Raw genomic sequence first — 23,031 nt, forward strand, 5'->3', positions numbered from 1 at the left:
CAGGAACAACTAGACACGCTTGAATAATCATGACATTTCTGTTGCAACTGCAGGCGTAATAAAAATAAACATGTTACACCATGTTGTGATTATAAAGCCTTTTACACATTTAGCTTATCTTCAATGATACAAGGCAAATGTTATATAGCAGGGGTAATGCTCCACGAAATTCAAACATGATGAACCTAAGCAAATAAATCAACAGGATGTCACAGGTTCCACAAGTTTATTTTTTGAAACTAGTGTTGAGCTTCCAAAATCCCCTTGACAGAGTGACGGAACACAATGGCAAACATCACACACATTGAAAAAGTTCAATTCAGATTCACTAAACTGGATAGGCACACTCAAACCACGTGTAAACACATCGACTAAAACAACTTCATGAATATATCATTTTAATAAGAGTGAAGGAACTCAAATGACTGTGTATTAACCACGTTCAGAAAAATACAGCGATCAGGCTTTCAAAAAGAGCTGGACTCCCAAAGACTTAAGACAAAAAAAGTGTGCGCTGGGATTCAACTCTAGTTTTGTGGGCTGCCCCACAACGCTAATGCTATACAAACAAGTCTACATGCAAGGATTTCAGGGGGTAAGAGTTCAATGTTGTTAACAGTAGTAACGGTGTTGATAAGATCTGATACATTCTGGCCTAATAGCTTGAAGCTAACAGAACAAGTTTATTGCTGGTGGAACAACAGTCAGTGCTGCTGACTAATTTAGCATGTTGTTAGTAGTTCGACAAAGTACAGTAGAGGTGGATTCCTCTACTCCGCTGAACGGGTTTAGTTTAGCTGACCGAGCAGGGGTCATCCTTGGAGGGCTTCACGTCTCCCTGAAGCAGCTGAATCATCACAGCCTTGGTCAGGTAACTGGAGGTGCCTCTCCTGCCCATTGGAGGTGTCTTATAGAACTCCTCCATGTCATCCTGCGGACAACACTGTTGTTTCATTGTAAACTAGCAGTAATGTTATATACAGTGCAAACTGTCGAAAGCTCTATAACAAAGCACTGCTTTTCAGCAACGAAATGCAGAATGAACAACTATTCAGATTGGAAATAATCTGATATGAATAACAAGTCACACAATTATTCCCATCCTTACCATTCACCGTTAATGAATTTGGTCGAGACTGACCAGAAAAAGGATCGCCAAAGCACCCAAGGTACCCTCCCCTCGAATATGCGGTCTGCTTCTACTTAGCTGAGATAACTTGTACTGTACATCATCGTGGGCGTACAACAGCTAAGCTTGCATGCTACGTGAACTCCAAGGAGCTTGCGTGACAGTGGTCTGACCCAACCTTAGATTCTGTGAGCCTAGTGGAGAGTGTAGGGCAGGCACCCACCGTTTTTTTCATCCCCTCCCGACTCCTGTCCTTCTGGAAGTCATGGAAGGCCTCCTTCACCAGAACGTCCAGGTCAACCTTCTCCGAAAACTCCAGCTCCGGGTTTCTCTCCAACACTATGGACACCACCATCAGCAGCTGCAACCATCGAGATTAGGACAGGTAAGAAAATAGAGCCATGAGAATATGTGTGTACAATTAGAATTTTTGTATTGTAAACCCAATGTGGTGGAAATGTTGCTAGATGAAATGCGTGGGTAAGATAGTCAAAGGAGGGTCCTGTTTGACCAATAGTAGTGTACGGATAACATGCAGCTGTAAATTACAGTGAAATCTGATTTTCCCTTACCTCTACTACTATCTGCCTGTACTCAGGCAGCACAATGTCCTTCAGTGTGTCTTCCACCAGCAAAGAAAAGTTCATCTCATACATGGTCATGTCAGATAGTGTAGGTTGCTGCAATGGAAGGAAAGTGGAGATTTTAACAGTAATGCTTTAGGCAAGAACACCCCGATGACCAATTATTACCAAAAAGACTAACTCACATACTCAAATAAACAGACATTTATTTAAGAGGGTATATGCGATGCATTGAGGATATCCTGCATTCAAACCATAATTTTGAATCAACTGTTGTGCCAAGCAGCCTAATTTACTTCAAATATGCAGCCTTTTTGGGCATTTCACTTCTGTCAAAGGGGGCCTATAGTGTGGTCCTTCAGAGATGTGATTAAATGTGGAGTTTGAGGATGTAAATAAAGGATTATAATGTCACTGTTGCAATAACCAACACTACCTGTGGGAGATGGATCCCTGCCACTACGATGCCGTTACAAGTTCTCTCCAAAATCTGCCACACTCGGTCATAGAAACCATGGGGAGTCCTGTTGAGGGAACCATCGATTTGACGCATGTTGATCCAGGACCTGGGATGGGTAACGAATAGGGAAATTAATCAAATAGAATGAAAAATGTGTGTGTGGAGGCGTGTGTGTGTGTGTTTGTGTGCGTGCGTGTGTTTACCTGCCGTGCTGTTGTGGCTGAAGGACATCCAGCAACAGCTGTTTAACATCGCTGGGGGACATCTGGTAAATATCCTGGGGTGGCATGTCACCTGCTCTGATCTCCAACTCATGCTTCATGGCCTGGATGATCCACCTACACCAATACCAGCAGAATACTAAGCAAAAACAATGCATCTCATAACCACAGATGGCTATCCTCAAACAGACAACTTGAGAGACAAACAGAATAACAACCACCCAGCTGTAGGATCAGAATGGCCACGGCTACAGTCTGCCTAGCTCTATTCCTCCCGGGTTCTATTCGTACCCGACGCGGATCTTGAGCATGCCGCTGAACAGCTCGGGGGTGTTGGAGATGATCCAGCCGATGTGGATGACCAGCTCCTGCTGCAGCACGGCCTCCCTCTCCCCGTAGCACTTGCTGTAGAGGATGCCCTTGATGACCCCAGGTGAGAGGGGGTTGGAGATCACCTCCTCCTCATGCCCAAACAGTCCCAGTGTTACCTGGCAACAGAGCACAGCCCAGCCAGCATCAGAAAAATGTCTGCTGTTCTGTTATTGTTTTGTGGGGATTCTTTTACTAAGAGGACAGAGTGATGAACCAGAAAGGTAGATGTGTTTACATGGATAACAAGGAGCAAATAGTCAAAAGATTGAAATAAAAACTTTATATTTTATTTTATGGGTGACATCCCTCTACCTATACACTTTTTGACTGACCAGATAGAGTGCAATACTAGGTAGAAATGCTGATGTTTCCGTATCCCCTTCGCTTAAACTATCTCTCCATCTCAAAACTGTAAAACTGCCCATAGAACATGGGACAAAAGATAATGACCAAGATTATCTTGTGATATTTCTTATTTTCAAAGCATAAAGGCCAGAAGAAAATTACACCTGGGTAATCATTATTCTGCCCAAACAACAATATATGCTTTAATATCCCTTTGAAAAATAGCCCCTCAAAACGTATGGTTGCAGACTAATGCTCTCCAGTTAGATGGTAAATAACAGCTTTTAATCTGTACCTCGCTTCTAATATTACTAAGTGTAATCTAAACATGTCCTACCTTACTTAACACATTCAAACAACAATAAATATTCTCTCAACTCTAGACTCCTCATATACAAAATCATAGAAGATTTTACATAGATCATGTAAGCAGACAGGTGACAGGTGCAGACAACTCCTGCTCAAAACTGGCTTTCTCATCAAGTCCAGAATAGTTTTTCCTCTACGATGCAATCTACATACAGATTCATAGTAAGTACCTCTACAGAGGTACTTCATAGTAATGAACACCCCAAAACTCTTGGGTGGGAAAATGAGGCCAGAAATGGGGACTGCTAAGAAGCAACTAATATTTGAGAAAAAAAATTATAATGATAAAACATTATACTTTTAGGCAGATCACTTCATATAAATCCAAGGGAAAGGGTTGTATTAGGTCATAGGTTATAGGTCAGGTCACAGCACACAGAGCCTGTTAAACCCAGGAATACACTTTTAGCAGGTTACTATATGAAACATATTAACAGCCTTGCTACAGGGCTAAAGCACAGTGTTAGCTGGGAAATATGAAGCGTGCAACTGCAATAACACTAAGCTTTTCCTATAGGACAAAAGCATGAGGAGCTCACTGTCAACTGGAACGTTCCTAATACTTTCAAAATGGACATCATTTCATCCAATTCATTCATAATCAGTGAACATTAAGATTGTGTTTCGAAATAGGCATCTGACGTGAAAAAAATAAATACATACATGATTCAAATGTAAAATTTGCCCCCATTTTCAAATGTTCACTTACCTGCTTGCCATGCACTAAAACACTAGTAATACTTGGGGCAATGCTGTCCACTAGCTTAGTTATCACACTGGCTGCGATTCGTACAACCCCCCTGGTAAACAAAAACACAAGGAGATCCTTAATAGGGTCAATGCTATATGTGTCAATACAACTACAGTAGGAACAGTTCATAAAGACAGTGCAATAACAATGTAGTCAGCTGTGTTCTCCATCATAAGAAGCATACATACAGTATAACCATGACATTAAGGCTGATGTGCTGTAACGTGATTTGAGGCACAATACTGAAGGTGCGATTCATGTAAGTCATGTGTGTGGCACGTCCCACTCATGTCCACCGGTGTGTCTATACAGTACAAAGAGCCTTGTTGTGCTACTGTTTTACACGTCAGTGATTCATGTTTTTGCTAAGCAAATGAAAAACAAATCTAAAATCGACTCTGGATTTCATCTCCAGATTGTCAAATAAATGATCATCATTGTGATTCTGCACATGTAAAACCACAACTCTACAAACTTCCTTTCCTGCAACATAAGGACTTTTGTATAAATAACTAAATGGCAAACTGATCCAAAACACAAGATGCCATCCCCATAGAATGGAAATCTATTAGCATGGTGGGTGCTTCCCTCTAAGACATCTAGCCTAGCAGAACAGGCAGTGGTTCCAAATGAAGATTCCACTGCGTGAATTCAGCTCTGGCTCCTGACGTTGTTTCCCGACTCAGCCTATTAATTTTCACATATTTTCATGTTCACTAATTTACGATTGCATTATTCGCTAGAGTGACTGTGCAGTACGTCTCCTCATGCTTGCTGGGTTCCTGTGAGGAAAAAGCAACAGGCATTGGCTGTAGTTATGGCACATACGCTCCTCTCCATATTTATTTGGACAGTTAGCTAAAACTAAAATGTCTCTCTATAGTCCAGCATTTTGGGTTTGAGATCAAATGTTTTATATGAGGCGACAGTACAGAATGTCATTTTTTATTTTAGGGTATTTTCATATAAATCTGTTTTACCGTTTAGAAATGAAAGCACTTTATGTATCTAGTCCCCCCATTTGGACATATTCACTTAGTGTTTTAAAGTAGTCAAAAGGTTAGAATTTGGTCCCTATATTACAAGCACGCAATGATTACGTCAAGCTTGTGACTCTACAAACTTGTTGGAAGCATTTGCAGTTTTTGGGGGTTGTGCTTCAGATTATGTTGTGCCCAATATAAATAAATGGTAAATAATGTATTGTGTCATTTGAGTCCCTTTTATTGTAAATAAGAATATAATATGTTTCTGAACACTTCCACATTAATATGGATGCTATCATGATTACGGATAATCCTGAACGAATCGTGAATAATGATGAGTGAGGAAGTTAGAGGCACCCCCCCCGGAATGCTAACCTCCCCCGTTATTGGTAATAGTGAGAGGTTAGCATGTTTTGGGGGTATGATCTTTGTGCATCTGTAACTTTTTCACTTGCGTGCTAGGAATATTGGACCATATTCTTAACTTTTGACTACTTTAATACACTATAAGTGAATTTGTCCCAATAATTATGACACCTTCAAATTGGGGGAATAGACACACTATATATACAAAAGTATGTGGACACCCCTTCAAATTAGTGGATTCGGCTATTTCAGCCACATCCGTTTCTGACAGGTGTATAAAAAATTGAGCACACAGCCATGTGCCAATGTTTGTCCATAGACAAACATTGGCAGTAGAATGGCCTTACTGAAGAGCTCAGTGACTTTCAACATGGCAACGTTATATGTGCCAACAAGTCAATTCATTTACATTACATTTAAGTCATTTAGCAGACGCTCTTATCCAGAGCGACTTACAAATTGGTGCATTCACCTTATGACATCCAGTGGAACAACCACTTTACAATAGTGCATCTAACTCTTTTAAGGGGGGGTTAGAAGGATTACTTTATCCTATCCTAGGTATTCCTTAAAGAGGTGGGGTTTCAGGTGTCTCCGGAAGGTGGTGATTGACTCCGCTGACCTGGCGTCGTGAGGGAGTTTGTTCCACCATTGGGGTGCCAGAGCAGCGAACAGTTTTGACTGGGCTGAGTGGGAACTGTACTTCCTCAGAGGTAGGGAGGCGAGCAGGCCAGAGGTGGATGAACGCAGTGCCCTTGTTTGGGTGTAGGGCCTGATCAGAGCCTGAAGGTACGGAGGTGCCGTTCCCCTCACAGCTCCGTAGGCAAGCACCATGGTCTTGTAGCGGATGCGAGCTTCAACTGGAAGCCAGTGGAGAGAGCGGAGGAGCGGGGTGACGTGAGAGAACTTGGGAAAGTTGAACACCAGACGGGCTGCGGCGTTCTGGATGAGTTGTAGGGGTTTAATGGCACAGGCAGGGAGCCCAGCCAACAGCGAGTTGCAGTAATCCAGACGGGAGATGACAAGTGCCTGGATTAGGACCTGCGCCGCTTCCTGCGTGAGGCAGGGTCGTACTCTGCGAATGTTGTAGAGCATGAACCTACAGGAACGGGTCACCGCCTTGATGTTAGTTGAGAACGACAGGGTGTTGTCTAGGATCACGCCAAGGTTCTTAGCACTCTGGGAGGAGGACACAATGGAGTTGTTAACCGTGATGGCGAGATCATGGAACGGGCAGTCCTTCCCCGGGAGGAAGAGCAGCTCCGTCTTGCCGAGGTTCAGCTTGAGGTGGTGATCCGTCATCCACACTGATATGTTTGCCAGACATGCAGAGATGCGATTCACCACCTGGTTATCAGAGGGGGGAAAGGAGAAGATTAATTGTGTGTCGTCTGCATAGCAATGATAGGAGAGACCATGTGAGGATATGACAGAGCCAAGTGACTTGGTGTATAGCGAGAATAGGAGAGGGCCTAGAACAGAGCCCTGGGGGACACCAGTGGTGAGAGCACGTGGTGCGGAGACAGATTCTCGCCACGCCACCTGGTAGGAGCGACCTGTCAGGTAGGACGCAATCCAAGCGTGGGCCGCGCCGGAGATGCCCAGCTCGGAGAGGGTGGAGAGGAGGATCTGATGGTTCACAGTATCAAAGGCAGCCGATAGGTCTAGAAGGATGAGAGCAGAGGAGAGAGAGTTAGCTTTAGCAGTGCGGAGCGCCTCCGTGACACAGAGAAGAGCAGTCTCAGTTGAATGACTAGTCTTGAAACCTGACTGATTTGGATCAAGAAGGTCATTCTGAGAGAGATAGCAGGAGAGCTGGCCAAGGACGGCACGTTCAAGAGTTTTGGAGAGAAAAGAAAGAAGGGATACTGGTCTGTAGTTGTTGACATCGGAGGGATCGAGTGTAGGTTTTTTCAGAAGGGGTGCAACTCTCGCTCTCTTGAAGACGGAAGGGACGTAGCCAGCGGTCAAGGATGAGTTGATGAGCGAGGTGAGGTAAGGGAGAAGGTCTCCGGAAATGGTCTGGAGAAGAGAGGAGGGGATAGGGTCAAGCGGGCAGGTTGTTGGGCGGCCGGCCGTCACAAGACGCGAGATTTCATCTGGAGAGAGAGGGGAGAAAGAGGTCAAAGCACAGGGTAGGGCAGTGTGAGCAGAACCAGCGGTGTCGTTTGACTTAGCAAACGAGGATCGGATGTCGTCGACCTTCTTTTCAAAATGGTTGACGAAGTCATCAGCAGAGAGGGAGGAGGGGGGAGGAGGATTCAGGAGGGAGGAGAAGGTGGCAAAGAGCTTCCTAGGGTTAGAGGCAGATGCTTGGAATTTAGAGTGGTAGAAATTGGCTTTAGCAGCAGAGACAGAAGAGGAGAATGTAGAGAGGAGGGAGTGAAAGGATGCCAGGTCCGCAGGGAGGCGAGTTTTCCTCCATTTCCGCTCGGCTGCCCGGAGCCCTGTTCTGTGAGCTCGCAATGAGTCGTCGAGCCACGGAGCAGGAGGGGAGGACCGAGCCGGCCTGGAGGATAGGGGACATAGAGAGTCAAAGGATGCAGAAAGGGAGGAGAGGAGGGTTGAGGAGGCAGAATCAGGAGATAGGTTGGAGAAGGTTTGAGCAGAGGGAAGAGATGTTAGGATGGAAGAGGAGAGAGTAGCGGGGGAGAGAGAGCGAAGGTTGGGACGGCGCGATACCATCCGAGTAGGGGCAGTGTGGGAAGTGTTGGATGAGAGCGAGAGGGAAAAGGATACAAGGTAGTGGTGGAATTCGTCAAATTTCTGCCCTGCAAGAGCTTTCCCGGTCAAACATAAGTGCTGTTATTGTGAAGTGGAAACGTCTAGGAGCAAAAACGGCTCAGCCACAAAGTAGTAGGCCACACAAGCTCACAGAACGGGACTGCCGAGTGCTGAAGCGCGTAATAATCATCTGTCCTCAGTTGCAACACTCACTATCGAGTCCCAAACTGCCTCTGAAAGCAACGTCAGCACAAGAACTGTTCGTCGGGAGTTTCATGAAATGGGTTTCCACGGCCGAGTAGCCGCACATAAGCCTCAGATCACCATGTGCAATGCCAAGCGTTGGCTGGAGTGGTGTAAAGCTTGCCACCATTGGACTCTGGTGCAGTGAAAACGCATTCTCTGGAGTGATTAATCACACTCCACCATCTGGCAGTCCGGTGGATGAATCACGGGTTTGCGGATGCCAGGAGAAGGCTACCTGCCTCAATGCATAGTGCCAACTTTAAAGTTTGGTGGAGGAGGATAATGGTAAATATGGTCTGGGGCTGTTTTTCATGGTCGGGCTAGGCCCCTTAGTTCCAGTAAAGGGAAATCTTAACACTAAAGCATACAATGATATTCTAGACTATTCTGTGCTTCTTTATGATAACAGTTTGCACAGAGCCCTGACCTCAACCTCATCGAACATCTTTAGGATGAATTGGAACGCCGACTGCGAGCCAGCCCTAATCGCCCAACATCAGTGCCCGACCTCACTAATGCTCTTGTGGCTGAACGGGAGCAAATCCCCGCAGCAATGTTCGAACATCTAGTGGAAAGCCTTCCCAGAAGAGTGGAGGCTGTTATAGCATCAAAGGGGGGACCAACTCCATATTAATGCCCATGATTTTGGAATGAGATGTTTTTTCTAAACGGTTTTGGAATGAGATGTCATTTCTACACGGTAACAGATATGTATGAAAAGACCCTCAAATAAAACGGTGACATTCTTTACTTTTGCCTCATATGAAACATAATTGATCTCCCATCCAAAATTCTGGAGTATAGAGACAATATAAAAGTTCTAGCTTCACTGTCCAAATCAATATGGAGGGGAGTGTACATGGCAGCATACAGGGTTGCTTAACCATACACATCAACTTAAAAAACGTTCTCAATAGAAGTCAAAATAACATGGAGAAAACACAGGGCTTTAAGCTTCAGCTGGATTGTAGGTTTTAGTAAAACACAGATTTCCTAAAAAGGTGTACTTTCATCGTATCAACAATATTCATCTCCCATTTACCACATCCAGCCATCTATTCTTTTACTTATTGTAAATTGTGCTCATATCGTTTTAGCACTGATATGGTCTACAGCTTATACTTCCACATATTTTGTCCATGAAATGTCAGGCTAAATGCTCAAAGTGCATTTTGTGATGTTAAACCATTGATGTTTTGTAATATAAATGAACTTATTTCAAGCTCCACTTATTAACCCATGTTAAATAAATGAGAAAGGAAATTGGACCAAGTACTGATGTGGTTCCAGAGCAAGGTGGAGCCTGGCTGGATTATGGGCTGTTCCACTCTCTGACCCTCAGGTCTCTTTTCAATTATGTTCAATCTTAGCGCTGAGCAATATGAAAACTCACGACCAGTTCCCCTGACGCAGCCGAACCATCACAACAACAACGGCAAAGAACAAAAAGGCCATCGGAGCATGTGAACGTGAAATTGATCATCCATTGAGAGCAATTGGACAGTGCTGCAGGGGGAAGTAGCGCATGAGTGAAGCATAGCACTCACAGTTAATGGTACACGCTGTGCAGTGACTGAGTGGCTAGCTGAGCTAATACAGCACACATGCTACACATCAACTCTACTCCATTACCTGCTTGCCATGGACCACCAGTGTGGTGATATGAGGGGCTATAGAACTGGCAAACTTCCTGATAACGGCTGCAGCATAACGCACCGCCAGCCTACACCCATAGAAATGTCTATCATTGTTTACAACAGTTTGGAATTCAGTGGAGAAATGTACAATTTTGATGAAGACAGACATAGAACAAGAGAACATGTTATTTAAATATTGAAACGACAGTAAAATTATCTGAAAGGCAAAAATGTTGAAGGCTCTTCACAGAGGTACTGTAATGGAAGGATATTATCGGCCACATAAAATAAAATACAAACTATTCTCTCGGGTTAAATGGAAAAGGAATGATATGCTAGAGAAAGAAGGAAATCTGACCAAAGTTTCCTGGTCCCAGCTATTCTGTAGAGTCTCTCCATGTCTTCCATTAGGGTCTCTGGAAACAGTTAAAAGGCCTCTGTAAGTGAACTGAGCAATGCAAATCACTGTATATATTCTAGAAATTATGTAAAACAAACAATGCAAACTGTAGCTGATTGGGTGTGAAAACAGTGTTTGCCAAGACACTGCTATTCTTGACACTAGCTGCATAGACTGTGCCTTGGTTGAATTCACCCCATTTGTTATTTGTATTATCAGTTAGTCATGGGGTGCTAAATGGATTAGGCTATGGACATTTAATTTACAGTGATACACTGATTCCCACCCTGCGGCTAGTTGGCCCGTTAGTCTGGCTCTGATGAATAGTGTTAAAGTATCTGTTCAATGTTACACTTTTTTAAACAAAAATATTACCTACAATTAATTACAATATGAATTAAATAGATGTCCTTCCAAAACATGATAATTAGGATATAAAAAAGCATATTTTCTCTGTGCCCCTGCTTGGCCTGTTAGGAAACAACAGTGGTCTCAGTCACCAGATCTCAACCCAATTAAACACTTATGGGAGATTCTGGAGCAGCGCCTGAGACAGCGTTTTCCACCACCATCAACAAAACACCAAATGGAAGAATGGTGTCGCATCCCTTCAATAGAGTTCCAGACACTTGTAGAATCTATGCCAAGGTGCATTGAAGCTTTTCTGGCTCGTGGTGGCCCAACACCCTATTAAGGCACTTTATGCTGGTGTTTCCTTTATTTTGGCAGTTACCTGTATATCAGTCAACAACAGCTAACTGGGTTTCCTCTTGACATAAAACTTTAAGCTATAAACCACAGGATTTAAAATCGAAGGGAATGGAGAGATGATTGTTGTGTGAAGGATCTGCTTTGACTTGCTTTCTTGTTGGCTACAGTTAGTCGCGATAGCTAACATTAGCGTGCTAGGTAGCTAACTGCTTCTAAATAGCCAGCAGGCCAACTCTTACAAACCACATAATTTGAAATAGAAGTGATTGGTGAGAGTTGTTGCATAGGGGTTGTCCTTTTTGATAAGAGCAACTGTGGATTGTTGGCTTGCTAGCTAGCTAGCTTGTGTGCAGTGAATTTGTACTCCTGAGACTCGAGAAGGATCCTTCTCCCCACCAGAAAAAAAAAAGCTGCTGGACCAATCACATACGGGCCTGTCTCGACTGAAGAGGATGATGTCATTATCCAAGCAAATTTCAAGCGTTTTTTTTTTTTACGGTCTGTTTCAAAAACAAGTTTGAGTTTGGGTTTTACTGAGAGGTTTTTCTCTCATTTGTGTTTTGGCTACAATTATAAGTAAAGGACGAGTCAACAACATTATTTGGATATGAGCAAACAGAATATTTTTTTTAATTTTTTTTTTAGGGGTGGATCAGCTTAGTATTGCGGAAAGAATGTTGCTTCCAATGTAATTGTCTGCATCATTTCCATTCCCCCATATTTTTTGGGGTAAATATATATATCCATACACGTATGCATACATATACACATATATACATACACATACCTATATAGACATACATACTTTTTTAAAGAATATGCCTTTATTATTATTCCCCGCGACCCTACCACCAATCCCCCAATTGGAGTAAACTTATAAACACTTCTGCTTTTACCTTCAATTTCTACATCTTATACCTATCTTACAGACACAGTCCACTTTACAATAGTTCTCTCTTATTTGTTCTTAGTCCTTCCTCTATTTCTGTTGTCCATCCAATTTTATTTCCACTTGTAACTGTGCTATTTCACAAAAGCTCCGCACCTATACACATTTCACAGATCCCGTATGCCCTATATTGTTTATCTTGTTATTAGTCCCACCCTTCAGCTCCACCCAACCCCTCCCATCTATCTTCCAACATCATCCATTTCGGATTTCTATTTGCCATACATTTCTCAACTGTGCTGTGATGCTTCACAAAAGACCTGAACCTTCCTATTCTCATAGCTTCTACAGATTGTAAATTAAAAATAAACATCTTTGCCAAAATAATTATTATATTATTGATTGATTGACTATGGCTTTTCAAATCCCCCAGTATTGCTATCTGTAGCGTTAGTTTTAGGCAAATGTTGCAATTCTTCAGCCATTCCTGGACCTGTGACCAAAAACGAGCTACATATGGACAATACCAAAATAAATGATCTAATGACTCTGCCTCCTCACAACAGAATCTGCAGAGCTGGGAAGATTGTATACCCCATATATATAACATTCTATTAGTTGCAAGAATTTTGTACAGTAATTTATATTGAAAAATTCGAAGTTTTGAATCCGGCGTTGTTTTGCGTATCAATTCATAAACCATGTGCCATGGAATGGGTACATCGAAAATCTCTTCCCAACTATTTTGCAATTTGTATGGCACAGCTGTTAGTTTTTTGGTCCTTAAATGAAATTGGTATATGTTTTTATTTATCACACTTTTCTTTAACCATTTTTGTTCTTTAATACAGGGCCGACATACAAGTTCCTTACTTTTTTCCCCTTCTACTTGCCTCTTCCATTTTTGTGGTAATGCTGCAATTAATTGGTTGTAATTTTGGGTAGAGCAGACTTTTCCATATGTCTGTGTTAGCTGCATGTGTGACATAACTCCACCAGTCCTATTTATGATATCATTCACAAAAATTATACCTTTTTTAAACATTTCTTCGATAAATACAGTTTTTTTATCAATTATTATATTTGAATTTAACCACAATATTTGTTGTACTATTTGTTCCGTCCTTTCAGGTGGATTAAACTGAAATTGCAACCAACTTTCTAAGGCTTGTTTAAAGAATAAGGATATTTTGGAGATCATTTCCTTTTCAAACAACCGAAAATGAGCAGGTGTAATCTGAATAAAGGGAAAAAGGCCCTTCTTGAACATAGGATGAGACATTCGTACCAGTTTACTAGAGAACCAGTTTGGATTTAAGTATAACTTTTGTATGACCGATGCCTTTAGTGAGAGGTCTAATGCTTTAATATTTAATAATTTCTGCCCTCCGAATTCATATTCGTTATATAAATAGGCCCTTTTAATTTTATCTGGCTTGCCGTTCCAAATAAAATTGAATATTTTTTGTTCATATAATTTAAAAAACAGGTCACTAGGTGTAGGCAAAACCATTAGCAAATAGGTAAACTGTGATATGACTAGAGTTAATTAGGGTGATTTTTCCACAAATAGACAGGTATTTTCCTTCCATGGTAGCAAGATCTTATCTATTTTTGCTAACTTTCTATAAAAATTTATTGGAGTGAGATCATTTCTTTCTTTTGGGATTTTTATACCGAGTATGTCCACATCTCCGTCAGACCATTTAATTGGTAAACTACATGGCAATATAAAATGTGTATTTTTTAGTGATCCAATACGTAATATGGTACATTTATCATAATTTGGTTTTAATCCAGAGAGGATAGCAAAGGTATCTAGATCCTCTATGAGGCCCTGGAGAGACTCTAGTTGTGGTTTTAAAAGAAAACATGAATCATCAGCGTACAATGACACCTTAGTTTTTAAGCCATGGATTTCTAATCCTTTAATATTAATGTTTGATCTAATTTTAACAGCTAACATTTCGATGGCAATAATAAATAGATATGCCGATAGTGGACAACCTTGTTTTACTCCTCTAGATAGTTTAAAACTTTCTGAGATGTAGCCATTATTTACTATTTTACACCTAGGGTTACTATACATAATTTTAACCCATTTTATAAGAGATTCCCCAAAATTGAAATATTCTAGGCATTTATATATAAACTCCAGTCGTACTTTATCAAAAGCCTTTTCAAAATCAGCTATGAAAACCAGGCCTGGTGTCCACGATATCTCATAGTGTTCTATTGTTTCCAGTACTTGCCTTATATTATCTCCAATGTATCGTCCATGTAAAAAACCTGTCTGATTAGGATGAATAATATCTGACAAAACTTTTTTATTCTATGCGCAAACAGAATATTAGTAAAAATAGTTTTCACTGGACTGTTACTTTAACAGAGTAACACCATTTTGCATGTGTGTTTTTGATTCTGTGCCTACCATCGTTGGCAAAGAAGTCAGGACCCTCTTTCTTCATGAGAATACTGGCAAGCTGTGCTTGACTGGCCAGGCAGTCACAGTCCTGAGTAAGCCAAAAACACAGAAAGAGGTCAAAGGTCATGGCATAGGGGTGTAATGACAGTTTAGTCAGATCTAGGGCGCTACATTAAACACCCATCACCTTTTGATTGAAGCTGTCCTAATATCGACGCCGTACTCACATAGAATTTCTGCATGATCTCGTTGGTGGATTTGTGTTTCCACTCCTCGATGTTGATCTCAGGCTGCTGCTCCAGGTTTGAGGCGTTGGGCGTGCTCGTCTGCCTCTTTACCTTGGAGTGCTTGGGCATCTCCAGCTCCTGAAAGTTCTTAAACTCTGGGATTCTAGACCAGCAGAAGATACATGAGTATTTTCAGGTTTACAGGCAAGTTAAGTCCTTTACACACCGATTCCTCTATAATAGTGGTAACCAACCGGTTGAACGCGATCGACTTGTCGATCTCCAAGGAATTTCTAGTCGATCGCCAAACATTTCTGTAAAGAACCCAATGATAAAGCCTTGTGATCCTATTTTTTTTTTTTATTAGTCTCGGGCTGTTGGTAGTAGGTGCAGCCAATTCAGCTGCCCTGCGCGCCGGGTAGGCAAACTATTGCCATTTCATGTGTCTGAAGGTACAAACTCTGCCTTCCCGGTGGGCCTGGAGAGGAAATCAAGTGCACTATGCCATCGCTGGCCAATCAGATTTCTCAGATGACAGAGTCTGCAGTAACATAGCAGGCATAAAATAAAGCTCCACCAAAATTGATACTGTGAGATTTTAAAACATTTAAAACCATGACTAGAGAGAGACTGTCAACGAATACAGCTGCTGTTTTAATGAGTGAGTTCATGTTTAAGTTCTTACTCAGAACTGAAACACTTGTATAACCCATACAATGCGCGTTCTTCCTATTCCCACTCAGCGCTACAACAAGCAGTGCAGCAGTAATGAATGAGTAGGAAAGTGTAACTATAGGATTGCGTTGTTATTATTAGCGGCTTGGGTCTTTTTTAATATCAAGGAATATTTCACTTCCTCTGTTCATAGGAATAACATGAATTTGTGCATGAGGCAGAAATAATGCGGCGCGACTCGAGTTTCACCATCAGCTGGAAGACGGTGTCCCTTTTTGGTCAGTGTCAGTGGAGGGATGTTAAGAGATGGACCCTCAGTCTGCTGCTCTCTCCCTCCTCTGAGACTGACAATTAGATGCAGGCACCATCAGCCCAGTAAAATAAAAAGCAAATGACTTAAATGTATGCTCACTCAGCTGTGCTTCAAGTAATACAACAATGGATCTATTATGGGTGTGATCATATAGCCTACCTCAAATGTTGAAATATAATGAAAAAAAATGGCCCGAACAACAATGCATTGGCAGGTAAATTCAAGCAAAGCCAGTATGTGGTGATAATGTATTGGGCCTATCACTTACTGCACAAACCTCATTGCCACAATACTGTTTTTAATTGGTTATTGTTGCATAGGTTTACATTTTTTAAGTCATGTTAATAAAAAAACTCAGAGCGGTAGATCTTGGCATGCATTTTGACTCAGAAAGTGATCTGGACTCAGAAAAGGTTGGTGACCACTGCCGTATAAATATTGTGTCACAAAATAAAGGCGGAACGACAGGAACAAGCTCTTACTCTGCTTCATTGACACGAAGGAAGTCCAACTGCTCCACAATAGCTCCTGATATCAGGGTCTGGAAGCACAAATTAATAGTTACATCAAGGAATCTCATTTACAGGGGATATGAACAGTTTAGGTGATTTCAAACATTCCGACTAAAGTCACATCAAAACGAAGACAGACAGTTAGATGTGCAAGGGTGAATTATGTCCCCAGAAGAATGAGAAGATAAAAGGGATTGACTATGAGGGATGGAACCCTTTGTCTGCTCCTAGAGTTAGGTGCGAGGGGAATATTAAGTGTCCTTCTTAACAGACGTCACATCAAAACATCTAAAGAACTCTCTAGAGACACTGAAAGTCATTGTAACAGTAGGAAATAGAACTCGGTGAAGGCAATTCAAAGGCATTGGATTTGCAAACATACATATTCACTATTCCTGAATGCATTTCCAAAGGAAAGGAGAACTGACAAAAGTATTGTTAGGGTAGATATCACAATGCCTCAAAGAAGTGTCAGTAGACTGAAACAAGTAAAAGTGCTGAGAACCTGAAGTCTGTCCACGTGAACTTTGACCCCACCGACGCTCCCCTTCTTGAATGATGCCAACATGTCCAGGACTGGGTTGAAACGGCTCCCCCTGATGGATTGAAACCAAGGATATTCTACTGTTACCATTTCCAACGGTCATCATTTTCTCCATATTAACCTAATGCAGGCCTGGGCAATTATTTTCCATGCAGGGCCACATTAGAATATATTTTTGCCATCACGGGCCAGAATCATATTACAGGATTATACTTCATGTACATGACTGTGTTGACAGAAATATTTTTTATTTTTTTATCATGCGCAGAAATAAACCACATCCACGTTCTACTTTTGGTAGGTATTTTCATTATTAAACAGGCAATGAACTACACGGGGAGGGAAAAGTACATTCAGCACCACGGACAGAACTCTTGTTAACAGGTATGCACAAAAACACAAGAGAGAGAGAGAGCTCAACATTACATTTAAACTACTCAATCAGTGTGAGGAGTGAAGTCTCTGATGGGGATTGACTAGAGCAGTGAAGTCAGGTATAGTTTCTGACGTCGCTATGCGCAGGATTGCTGAGAGGTGAGAGTCAGTAAGAGATGATCTGTGCCTTGACGTGTTATATTTCATCACTGAAAATGTCTGTTCACATACATAGGTTGACCCAAAGAGTACAAACATCTTCTGAGCATGACTCCTAATCTTTGGAAAGTTTTGTTCATCGAGAGATACATAGAACCTCGTCAGTGACATTGTTTTGAATATTTCTCTAAATCACTCTAAAGATCGATAAGCTCAAGTTGCAGGTCAGTGGGAGCGTTATCCACATTGAAGGTGAAAGGAGAGGAAACCAACAGCATGTCATTTTCCAACACTTTGAAATCCTCAAAACGACGAGGAAACTCACCATTCAAAGCACGCAGCAGCGATGTATACTTCTCCCGCTGGTCATCTGATAGGAAACAGACTAGTAGTGTTGGAAGGTGGGTGAGATTGTTAGCTTCTAGTTGGCGGGTCAGGAAGAGTAATTTTCCCTTGAAGGCTTTGACAAGGCTGTATATCTGATGTGCAAAAAGGCCCTTCCCTTGTAGTTTGGAATTCAGTTCATTCATGGAGGCCCATGATGTCCACGGTGAAGGCAAAATCAGCCAACCATTCTTTATCTTTCAGTTGTGGGAAATCCACATATATTCCTTTCATTTACAAAAACTCAGCAATCTCCAACTTCAGATCCCACACCCTTTTAAGCACCTTCCCCAAACTCAGCCATCTCACATTTGTGGTAGGGGAGATCTGCATGACCCAACTCTCTCTTCCAACAGTGAGACAAACTGCATGTGGCTTAAAGATTTTTCCACTTTAGTGACTGTATCCACAACATGTCTCATTTTCAGAACACATTGAAATAGCATCTCCTGATGAATAATACAATGCAGGAAAATCATTTTCTGATCTGGGTTCAGCTCAGCTACTCGATCTTGTATCCTTTTGAAAACGCCAACATTTTTTCATGTCAAGTTTGGGCATCCATCAGTGGTCACACTGGATAACTTTTTCAAAACTCAGTCCCAGCTCTGCCACACACTTATTAACCTCCTCCAATAAATACGTCCCTGTTGTTGTGCTCTTCATTGACTGCACTGAAGCGAGCTCAACTATAATTTCAAAGTCTGGGGTTATGCCTCGTAAGAATATCAACAACTGTGCCGTGTCACGTGCATCACTGCTCTCATCTAGGGCCAAGGAGAAATAGGTGAAATCCTTTACCTTGTCTTTTAACTGTTGTTCCATGTCCTCAACACCCTGTCACTGTTCATCTTGACAGGGAAACATTTTCAAACAGTTCTTTCTTGTCGGGGCAAAGTATTGCTGCAGAGTCAATTAAACATTCTTTAATGAATTCGCCCTCAGCGAATGGCTTGCTATGTTTAGCAATTTTGTGGGACAGTACATAGCTAGCTCTCGCAATTCCGCCGTTTGCTGAAGGCAGTTTTGTGAAAAGTCCTTGCCTCTTTTGCAACTGAGAAAGCAACTCTTTCAATGCATTTGCCCTCTGCTCAGAAGACATATTCCTATAGTTCTCTGCATGCTTCGTCTGGATGTGTCGGGACAAGTTGTAGTCTTTCAAGACAGCGATGCTCTCTTTGCACACTAAGCGCACAGCTTTCTCTGATACCTCAAAAAAGAAATATGTCGATGTCCACTTTTGCTGGAACACCCTACATTCATTGTCTACTTTCATTTTCTTTGAAAACCTCATTTTTGCACAATTTCTAGCTAGCTACTATTTGTTACTGTGATGTGTGTCAGCCTGTCAGTCAATGTCTGTCCTCGTGTAGTTGTTATTTATACGTGCCTTCAAAATAAATGTCCCACAAGCGGTGGGAGTTAAATCATTACACAAAGGTGAGTATTCATTGGGCTTTAAGTTGAATAACAAATATGTTTTTCAAAACTTTACTATCGCAAATTCTTTATGTGATCTGAGCATGATTCTGCGGGCCGTATTGAACTAGGTCGCGGGCCACGTACGGCCCCGGGCTGGCTTTCCCCCAGGCCTGACCTAATGAGTATTGAGCTGTTTTATATGTTATTCCACTGACTCCTATAGAACAACCTCTACTGTGGACAGGTAAGCTATTTTATTGCATTTAAAAGGTGCTCTTTGGATAATGATCAATACTGCTGTGATCAGCATAACACCCAAGCTAAAGTGATATAAATGACCATAATGAAACTCTTATCGGCAAATACAGGCACATCTCCTGTGCTGGATTCCAACACACTCCAAAGCAGTAACCCTTACAGTACAGAAGGAAATACAAAAGTAGATCTTACTTGATGTTGTCCTCTCTGATGAGAACCAGGAAGAGTGGGCGACCTTTCATTTTCCAGCTATGCTTGATGAACTGCAGTGCATTCTACATACAAAGATATGTAACACATTAAAACTTGCATTGACCAAACAGACAGACAGTTAGGGACATAACACGGTGAGTGTGCAGGCCCCAGAACAAGGATTAAACCAGACGAATGTCTAAACAGCAGTGTGTATGAGGTGAGTTCACCCCAGCTCACCTTGATGTCATCAATCAGCAGCATGACGTCCTGGGATAAGTAGAAGTCACTGAGATCAAAGACGATAGGGTAGCACACCACAGTCTTCCCCAGGATCCGATAAATCTGTGGGGAGTGGAGCAGACACATTGCATTACTTGATCCTGCAGGCCAAGATGGATGGCTCGGAGGTACCAACATATGACTCTGGACAGGAAGTAAAACAACCCATCGATCTTGAGGAAGGAATACACAGACGCTAGAACACAGACATTACAGTCCTGCGAGCACAGATACTTCCTAAAACTAACACACAACCTCTCCTCTACAAACAAACACGCAAATATGCACAGGCACACTCGCTCTCCCTGTCCGTCTCTAAAACACAAGCGCCCGCCGCCGCACACAAACAAAGAGATGATCATAATGCCCTCTGGCAGGACACCCTATTCCATCAGAACACATACAAGTTCCATTCAAATATTGTCTTAGTGATAGGTTTGGACCTGTGATTGATTCATTTTGCAATTTTGTATATATTTTTTAATGCAATTCAGGTGTGTAAACTTATTTATATGACCTTCACTGGAGACAACTAGAAGGAATAACAACAAAAGTTTTATGACAGCGGCTCACAATATCGACGTGGATTACGAAATTGAATGACATATATTTTCATCATGCATTGCATGGCAGCAGTACTTTGTACAATGTTAAGAGTAAGGCAAAAATATGTATAATATCTATGTACATTATATCTGTACATGTAAATTAATATTATTCAGTTTCTGAGCTGTGGTTGCACACTGAGAAGTGCTGGTTTATGTTAATCAGTCAGGAGGTGGTGGTATGCCCATGACCTCTGACTATGTGGTAGCATTGAGTGGTGAACGCTCACCTTGCAAGTGCCCATGCAGCCCACTGGTCTTTCTGGACGCCCACTCAGCCCCAGCTTCTTATTGATGGCCAGGAAGCGGTACGCCTGGGGGGGAGAAAGAAAAATACATACATATTTCAGGTTCGTTTTTTTACAAGCCTACTTTTCAAATTACACATAAAATCTTGGACCATTGACCAACGACATATACATTACAGCTGACACTAACAGAGCACAACGTAGATTACCTTCCTTCTATTCCTCCAGGCAAGTCACAGATCAAATCAACAACTGCTATCAACATAGCTAGCTACCTTCCTTGCCTCTCTTACACATATCTAGCCTTCAGATCTGACAACACACTCAGCTAGATATGACAGAGATCATAAATCGGAGTCATTTTAAAAATGCCAGGCACGGTAAGTTGTCTATTTTTATTGCACCTCTAAAAAGATCAATCATCCTCATATCCCTGGGGGATTTTCTTTTGTTGCGATCCATAATCTAAAATTACTTCCCTCGGAAGTTATGAGACGTGTCAGTAGTTAATGGCCTCTGCAGAGCCTGCCTATGACGGCTCTGTTGTGGAGCCTCAATAGGTCTGTTTAGTGCCATGGTGCAAGTGGGTTTACTGGAGAGTTGTCAGAGGGCAGAGATATATTGCAGGCCCTTACTGTAAAGCTCAACACCAAGTAGCTCAGTTAGTTAGTAGGCTCTGTCAGTCAGGATCGGCCCTCACTGCTCCCCATTCTTTCACTTCTACCTGGAATGGTATTGGTGTAATATTGCCGTGGCAAATGGAATTTGAATATTTTAAATATATTTTAATTCAATTTTAGCTATGTAATGGTACAAGGTCACAGAGTGTCTGTTTCCTGAAGACACTAAAACTAAAGTAGAGGTAACAACCTGTATGCCAGAGTGATCTGGAAAATTGTTGTCAATCCATAACGCAACAAAGCAGATAATGGGCATTGATTTTAAAGCACCTGATCCGTTCATGTGGAAAAGCACACTGCAGTCCACGTGACCTCTGTTTCATACTGCCCTTATCTTTCCACACCAGGCTAGAAATGCTCCTGGTCAATAACACTGACTACATACCTCAGTGGCGCTGCAGGAAACGTAGCTAACAAGCTTCAATACACAGCAATAACCAGTCTTACCAAAGAGCAATGTGTACATACTAACACTAGATGGAGCTCTGCCACTCCTCCTGCTTTTCCCCGTCTTCAAATGAGTTGGAAACAAATTATACATGGATGGAAAGTACGAAAGATAATAGGAGAATCAAGCAATTAACAGAATATTGTGATAATATAAAAAAGCAGTTCACAAAGACGGGAAACATTTATTCAGAATTAAGTCACATATCAAATTCCCAGTGCCACTGGCCATACGTCCTGTTTGAGGAGAGACGTTGTGTGAACCTTTGTCTGCACCCACGGCTCCCTGTCCCTGCCTATGGAATACCAATGAACACAGCACAGCATCCGGCTCACATCACTAAGTCCTCTCATTTACGGCTCACAATTAAAAGCAACCAAACTGCTAATGTGGTTGCTGCTAATGCCATCAAGATGGCTACATTCTGAGTGTGTCATTAGGTTGGGTGATATGAGGACTGTTGTAAGAGAAGGACAATTGTAACAGGGGGCTTTAGTGTCGCAGTGTCTCTGTTTATCAATCAAAAACCCGCTCTCCTCTCTCCTAGACATCTGGGTCGTTCCACGAAAAGGGGGGGCTTTTGCTATTTGATATTTAAAGTAGAAATATAGACCACATTGAGAATTCAATCAAGTGTATTTTCAATGGAATAAAGTGCTTGCTAAAGTGCCAAAATGCAGCATTCGACATGTCCCTCTGTCAACCCTGTCACCTCTGGTAAGATTTTCCCAAAATGTCTCCCAAGTTTCACCATCAAGCCCTAGTTATTTTGTTGCTTTGACAAAGTAATTTCTGAAGATTATAATGCATTTCATGTGATTAGGTATTCATTTACATCTGTCCCTCATTTTAAGGTTCAAGAAGAAAATTGTCAACCCTGTTACTTTATTTGGCACTTACTATAGTATTTAAATAAAAAATGATTTCCTAATGAGATGGGAAAATGTGTTTTCTTTATGACAGAATGTTCAAATTAGGTGAAATCAAAAGGTTTTTTTTGACCAAGTTACACTTCTCAAAAGGCACCAAGAATTGGTGGAATGACCCGTTGGCTTTTATAGACATGATCACTGGGAGATGGGTCAAAAGACA

The 23,031-nt window shown here is 41.8% G+C and overlaps 1 protein-coding gene across 5 annotated transcripts in view; it reads right to left on the reverse strand.

Moving 5' to 3' along the window:
* Positions 1 to 209: 209 nt before the first annotated feature.
* LOC129854149 (phosphorylase b kinase regulatory subunit beta-like) overlaps positions 210 to 23,031 on the reverse strand; it is an 80,664-nt gene continuing 57,842 nt past the window's right edge. For 2 of the 5 annotated variants that reach the window (XM_055920910.1, XM_055920905.1), the window contains 15 exons: positions 20,794 to 20,877; positions 19,917 to 20,021; positions 19,677 to 19,759; positions 16,848 to 16,938; positions 16,313 to 16,371; positions 14,843 to 15,005; positions 14,622 to 14,703; positions 10,549 to 10,606; positions 4,190 to 4,280; positions 2,686 to 2,882; positions 2,377 to 2,511; positions 2,150 to 2,279; positions 1,702 to 1,809; positions 1,353 to 1,490; positions 210 to 943 (listed from right to left, as the gene is read on the reverse strand). In XM_055920910.1, the coding sequence (XP_055776885.1) occupies positions 794 to 943; positions 1,353 to 1,490; positions 1,702 to 1,809; positions 2,150 to 2,279; positions 2,377 to 2,511; positions 2,686 to 2,882; positions 4,190 to 4,280; positions 10,549 to 10,606; positions 14,622 to 14,703; positions 14,843 to 15,005; positions 16,313 to 16,371; positions 16,848 to 16,938; positions 19,677 to 19,759; positions 19,917 to 20,021; positions 20,794 to 20,877 (1,674 nt within the window). In that variant the 3' untranslated portion in view covers positions 210 to 793. Of the gene's footprint in view, positions 944 to 1,352; positions 1,491 to 1,701; positions 1,810 to 2,149; positions 2,280 to 2,376; positions 2,512 to 2,685; positions 2,883 to 4,189; positions 4,281 to 10,185; positions 10,277 to 10,548; positions 10,607 to 14,621; positions 14,704 to 14,842; positions 15,006 to 16,312; positions 16,372 to 16,847; positions 16,939 to 19,676; positions 19,760 to 19,916; positions 20,022 to 20,793; positions 20,878 to 23,031 lie in introns of all 5 variants that reach the window. The other 3 variants (XM_055920906.1, XM_055920908.1, XM_055920907.1) reach the window with 3 other exon arrangements.

Source organism: Salvelinus fontinalis, chromosome 4 (assembly GCF_029448725.1).
Source record: "Salvelinus fontinalis isolate EN_2023a chromosome 4, ASM2944872v1, whole genome shotgun sequence".
Classification (NCBI taxonomy): domain Eukaryota; kingdom Metazoa; phylum Chordata; class Actinopteri; order Salmoniformes; family Salmonidae; genus Salvelinus; species Salvelinus fontinalis.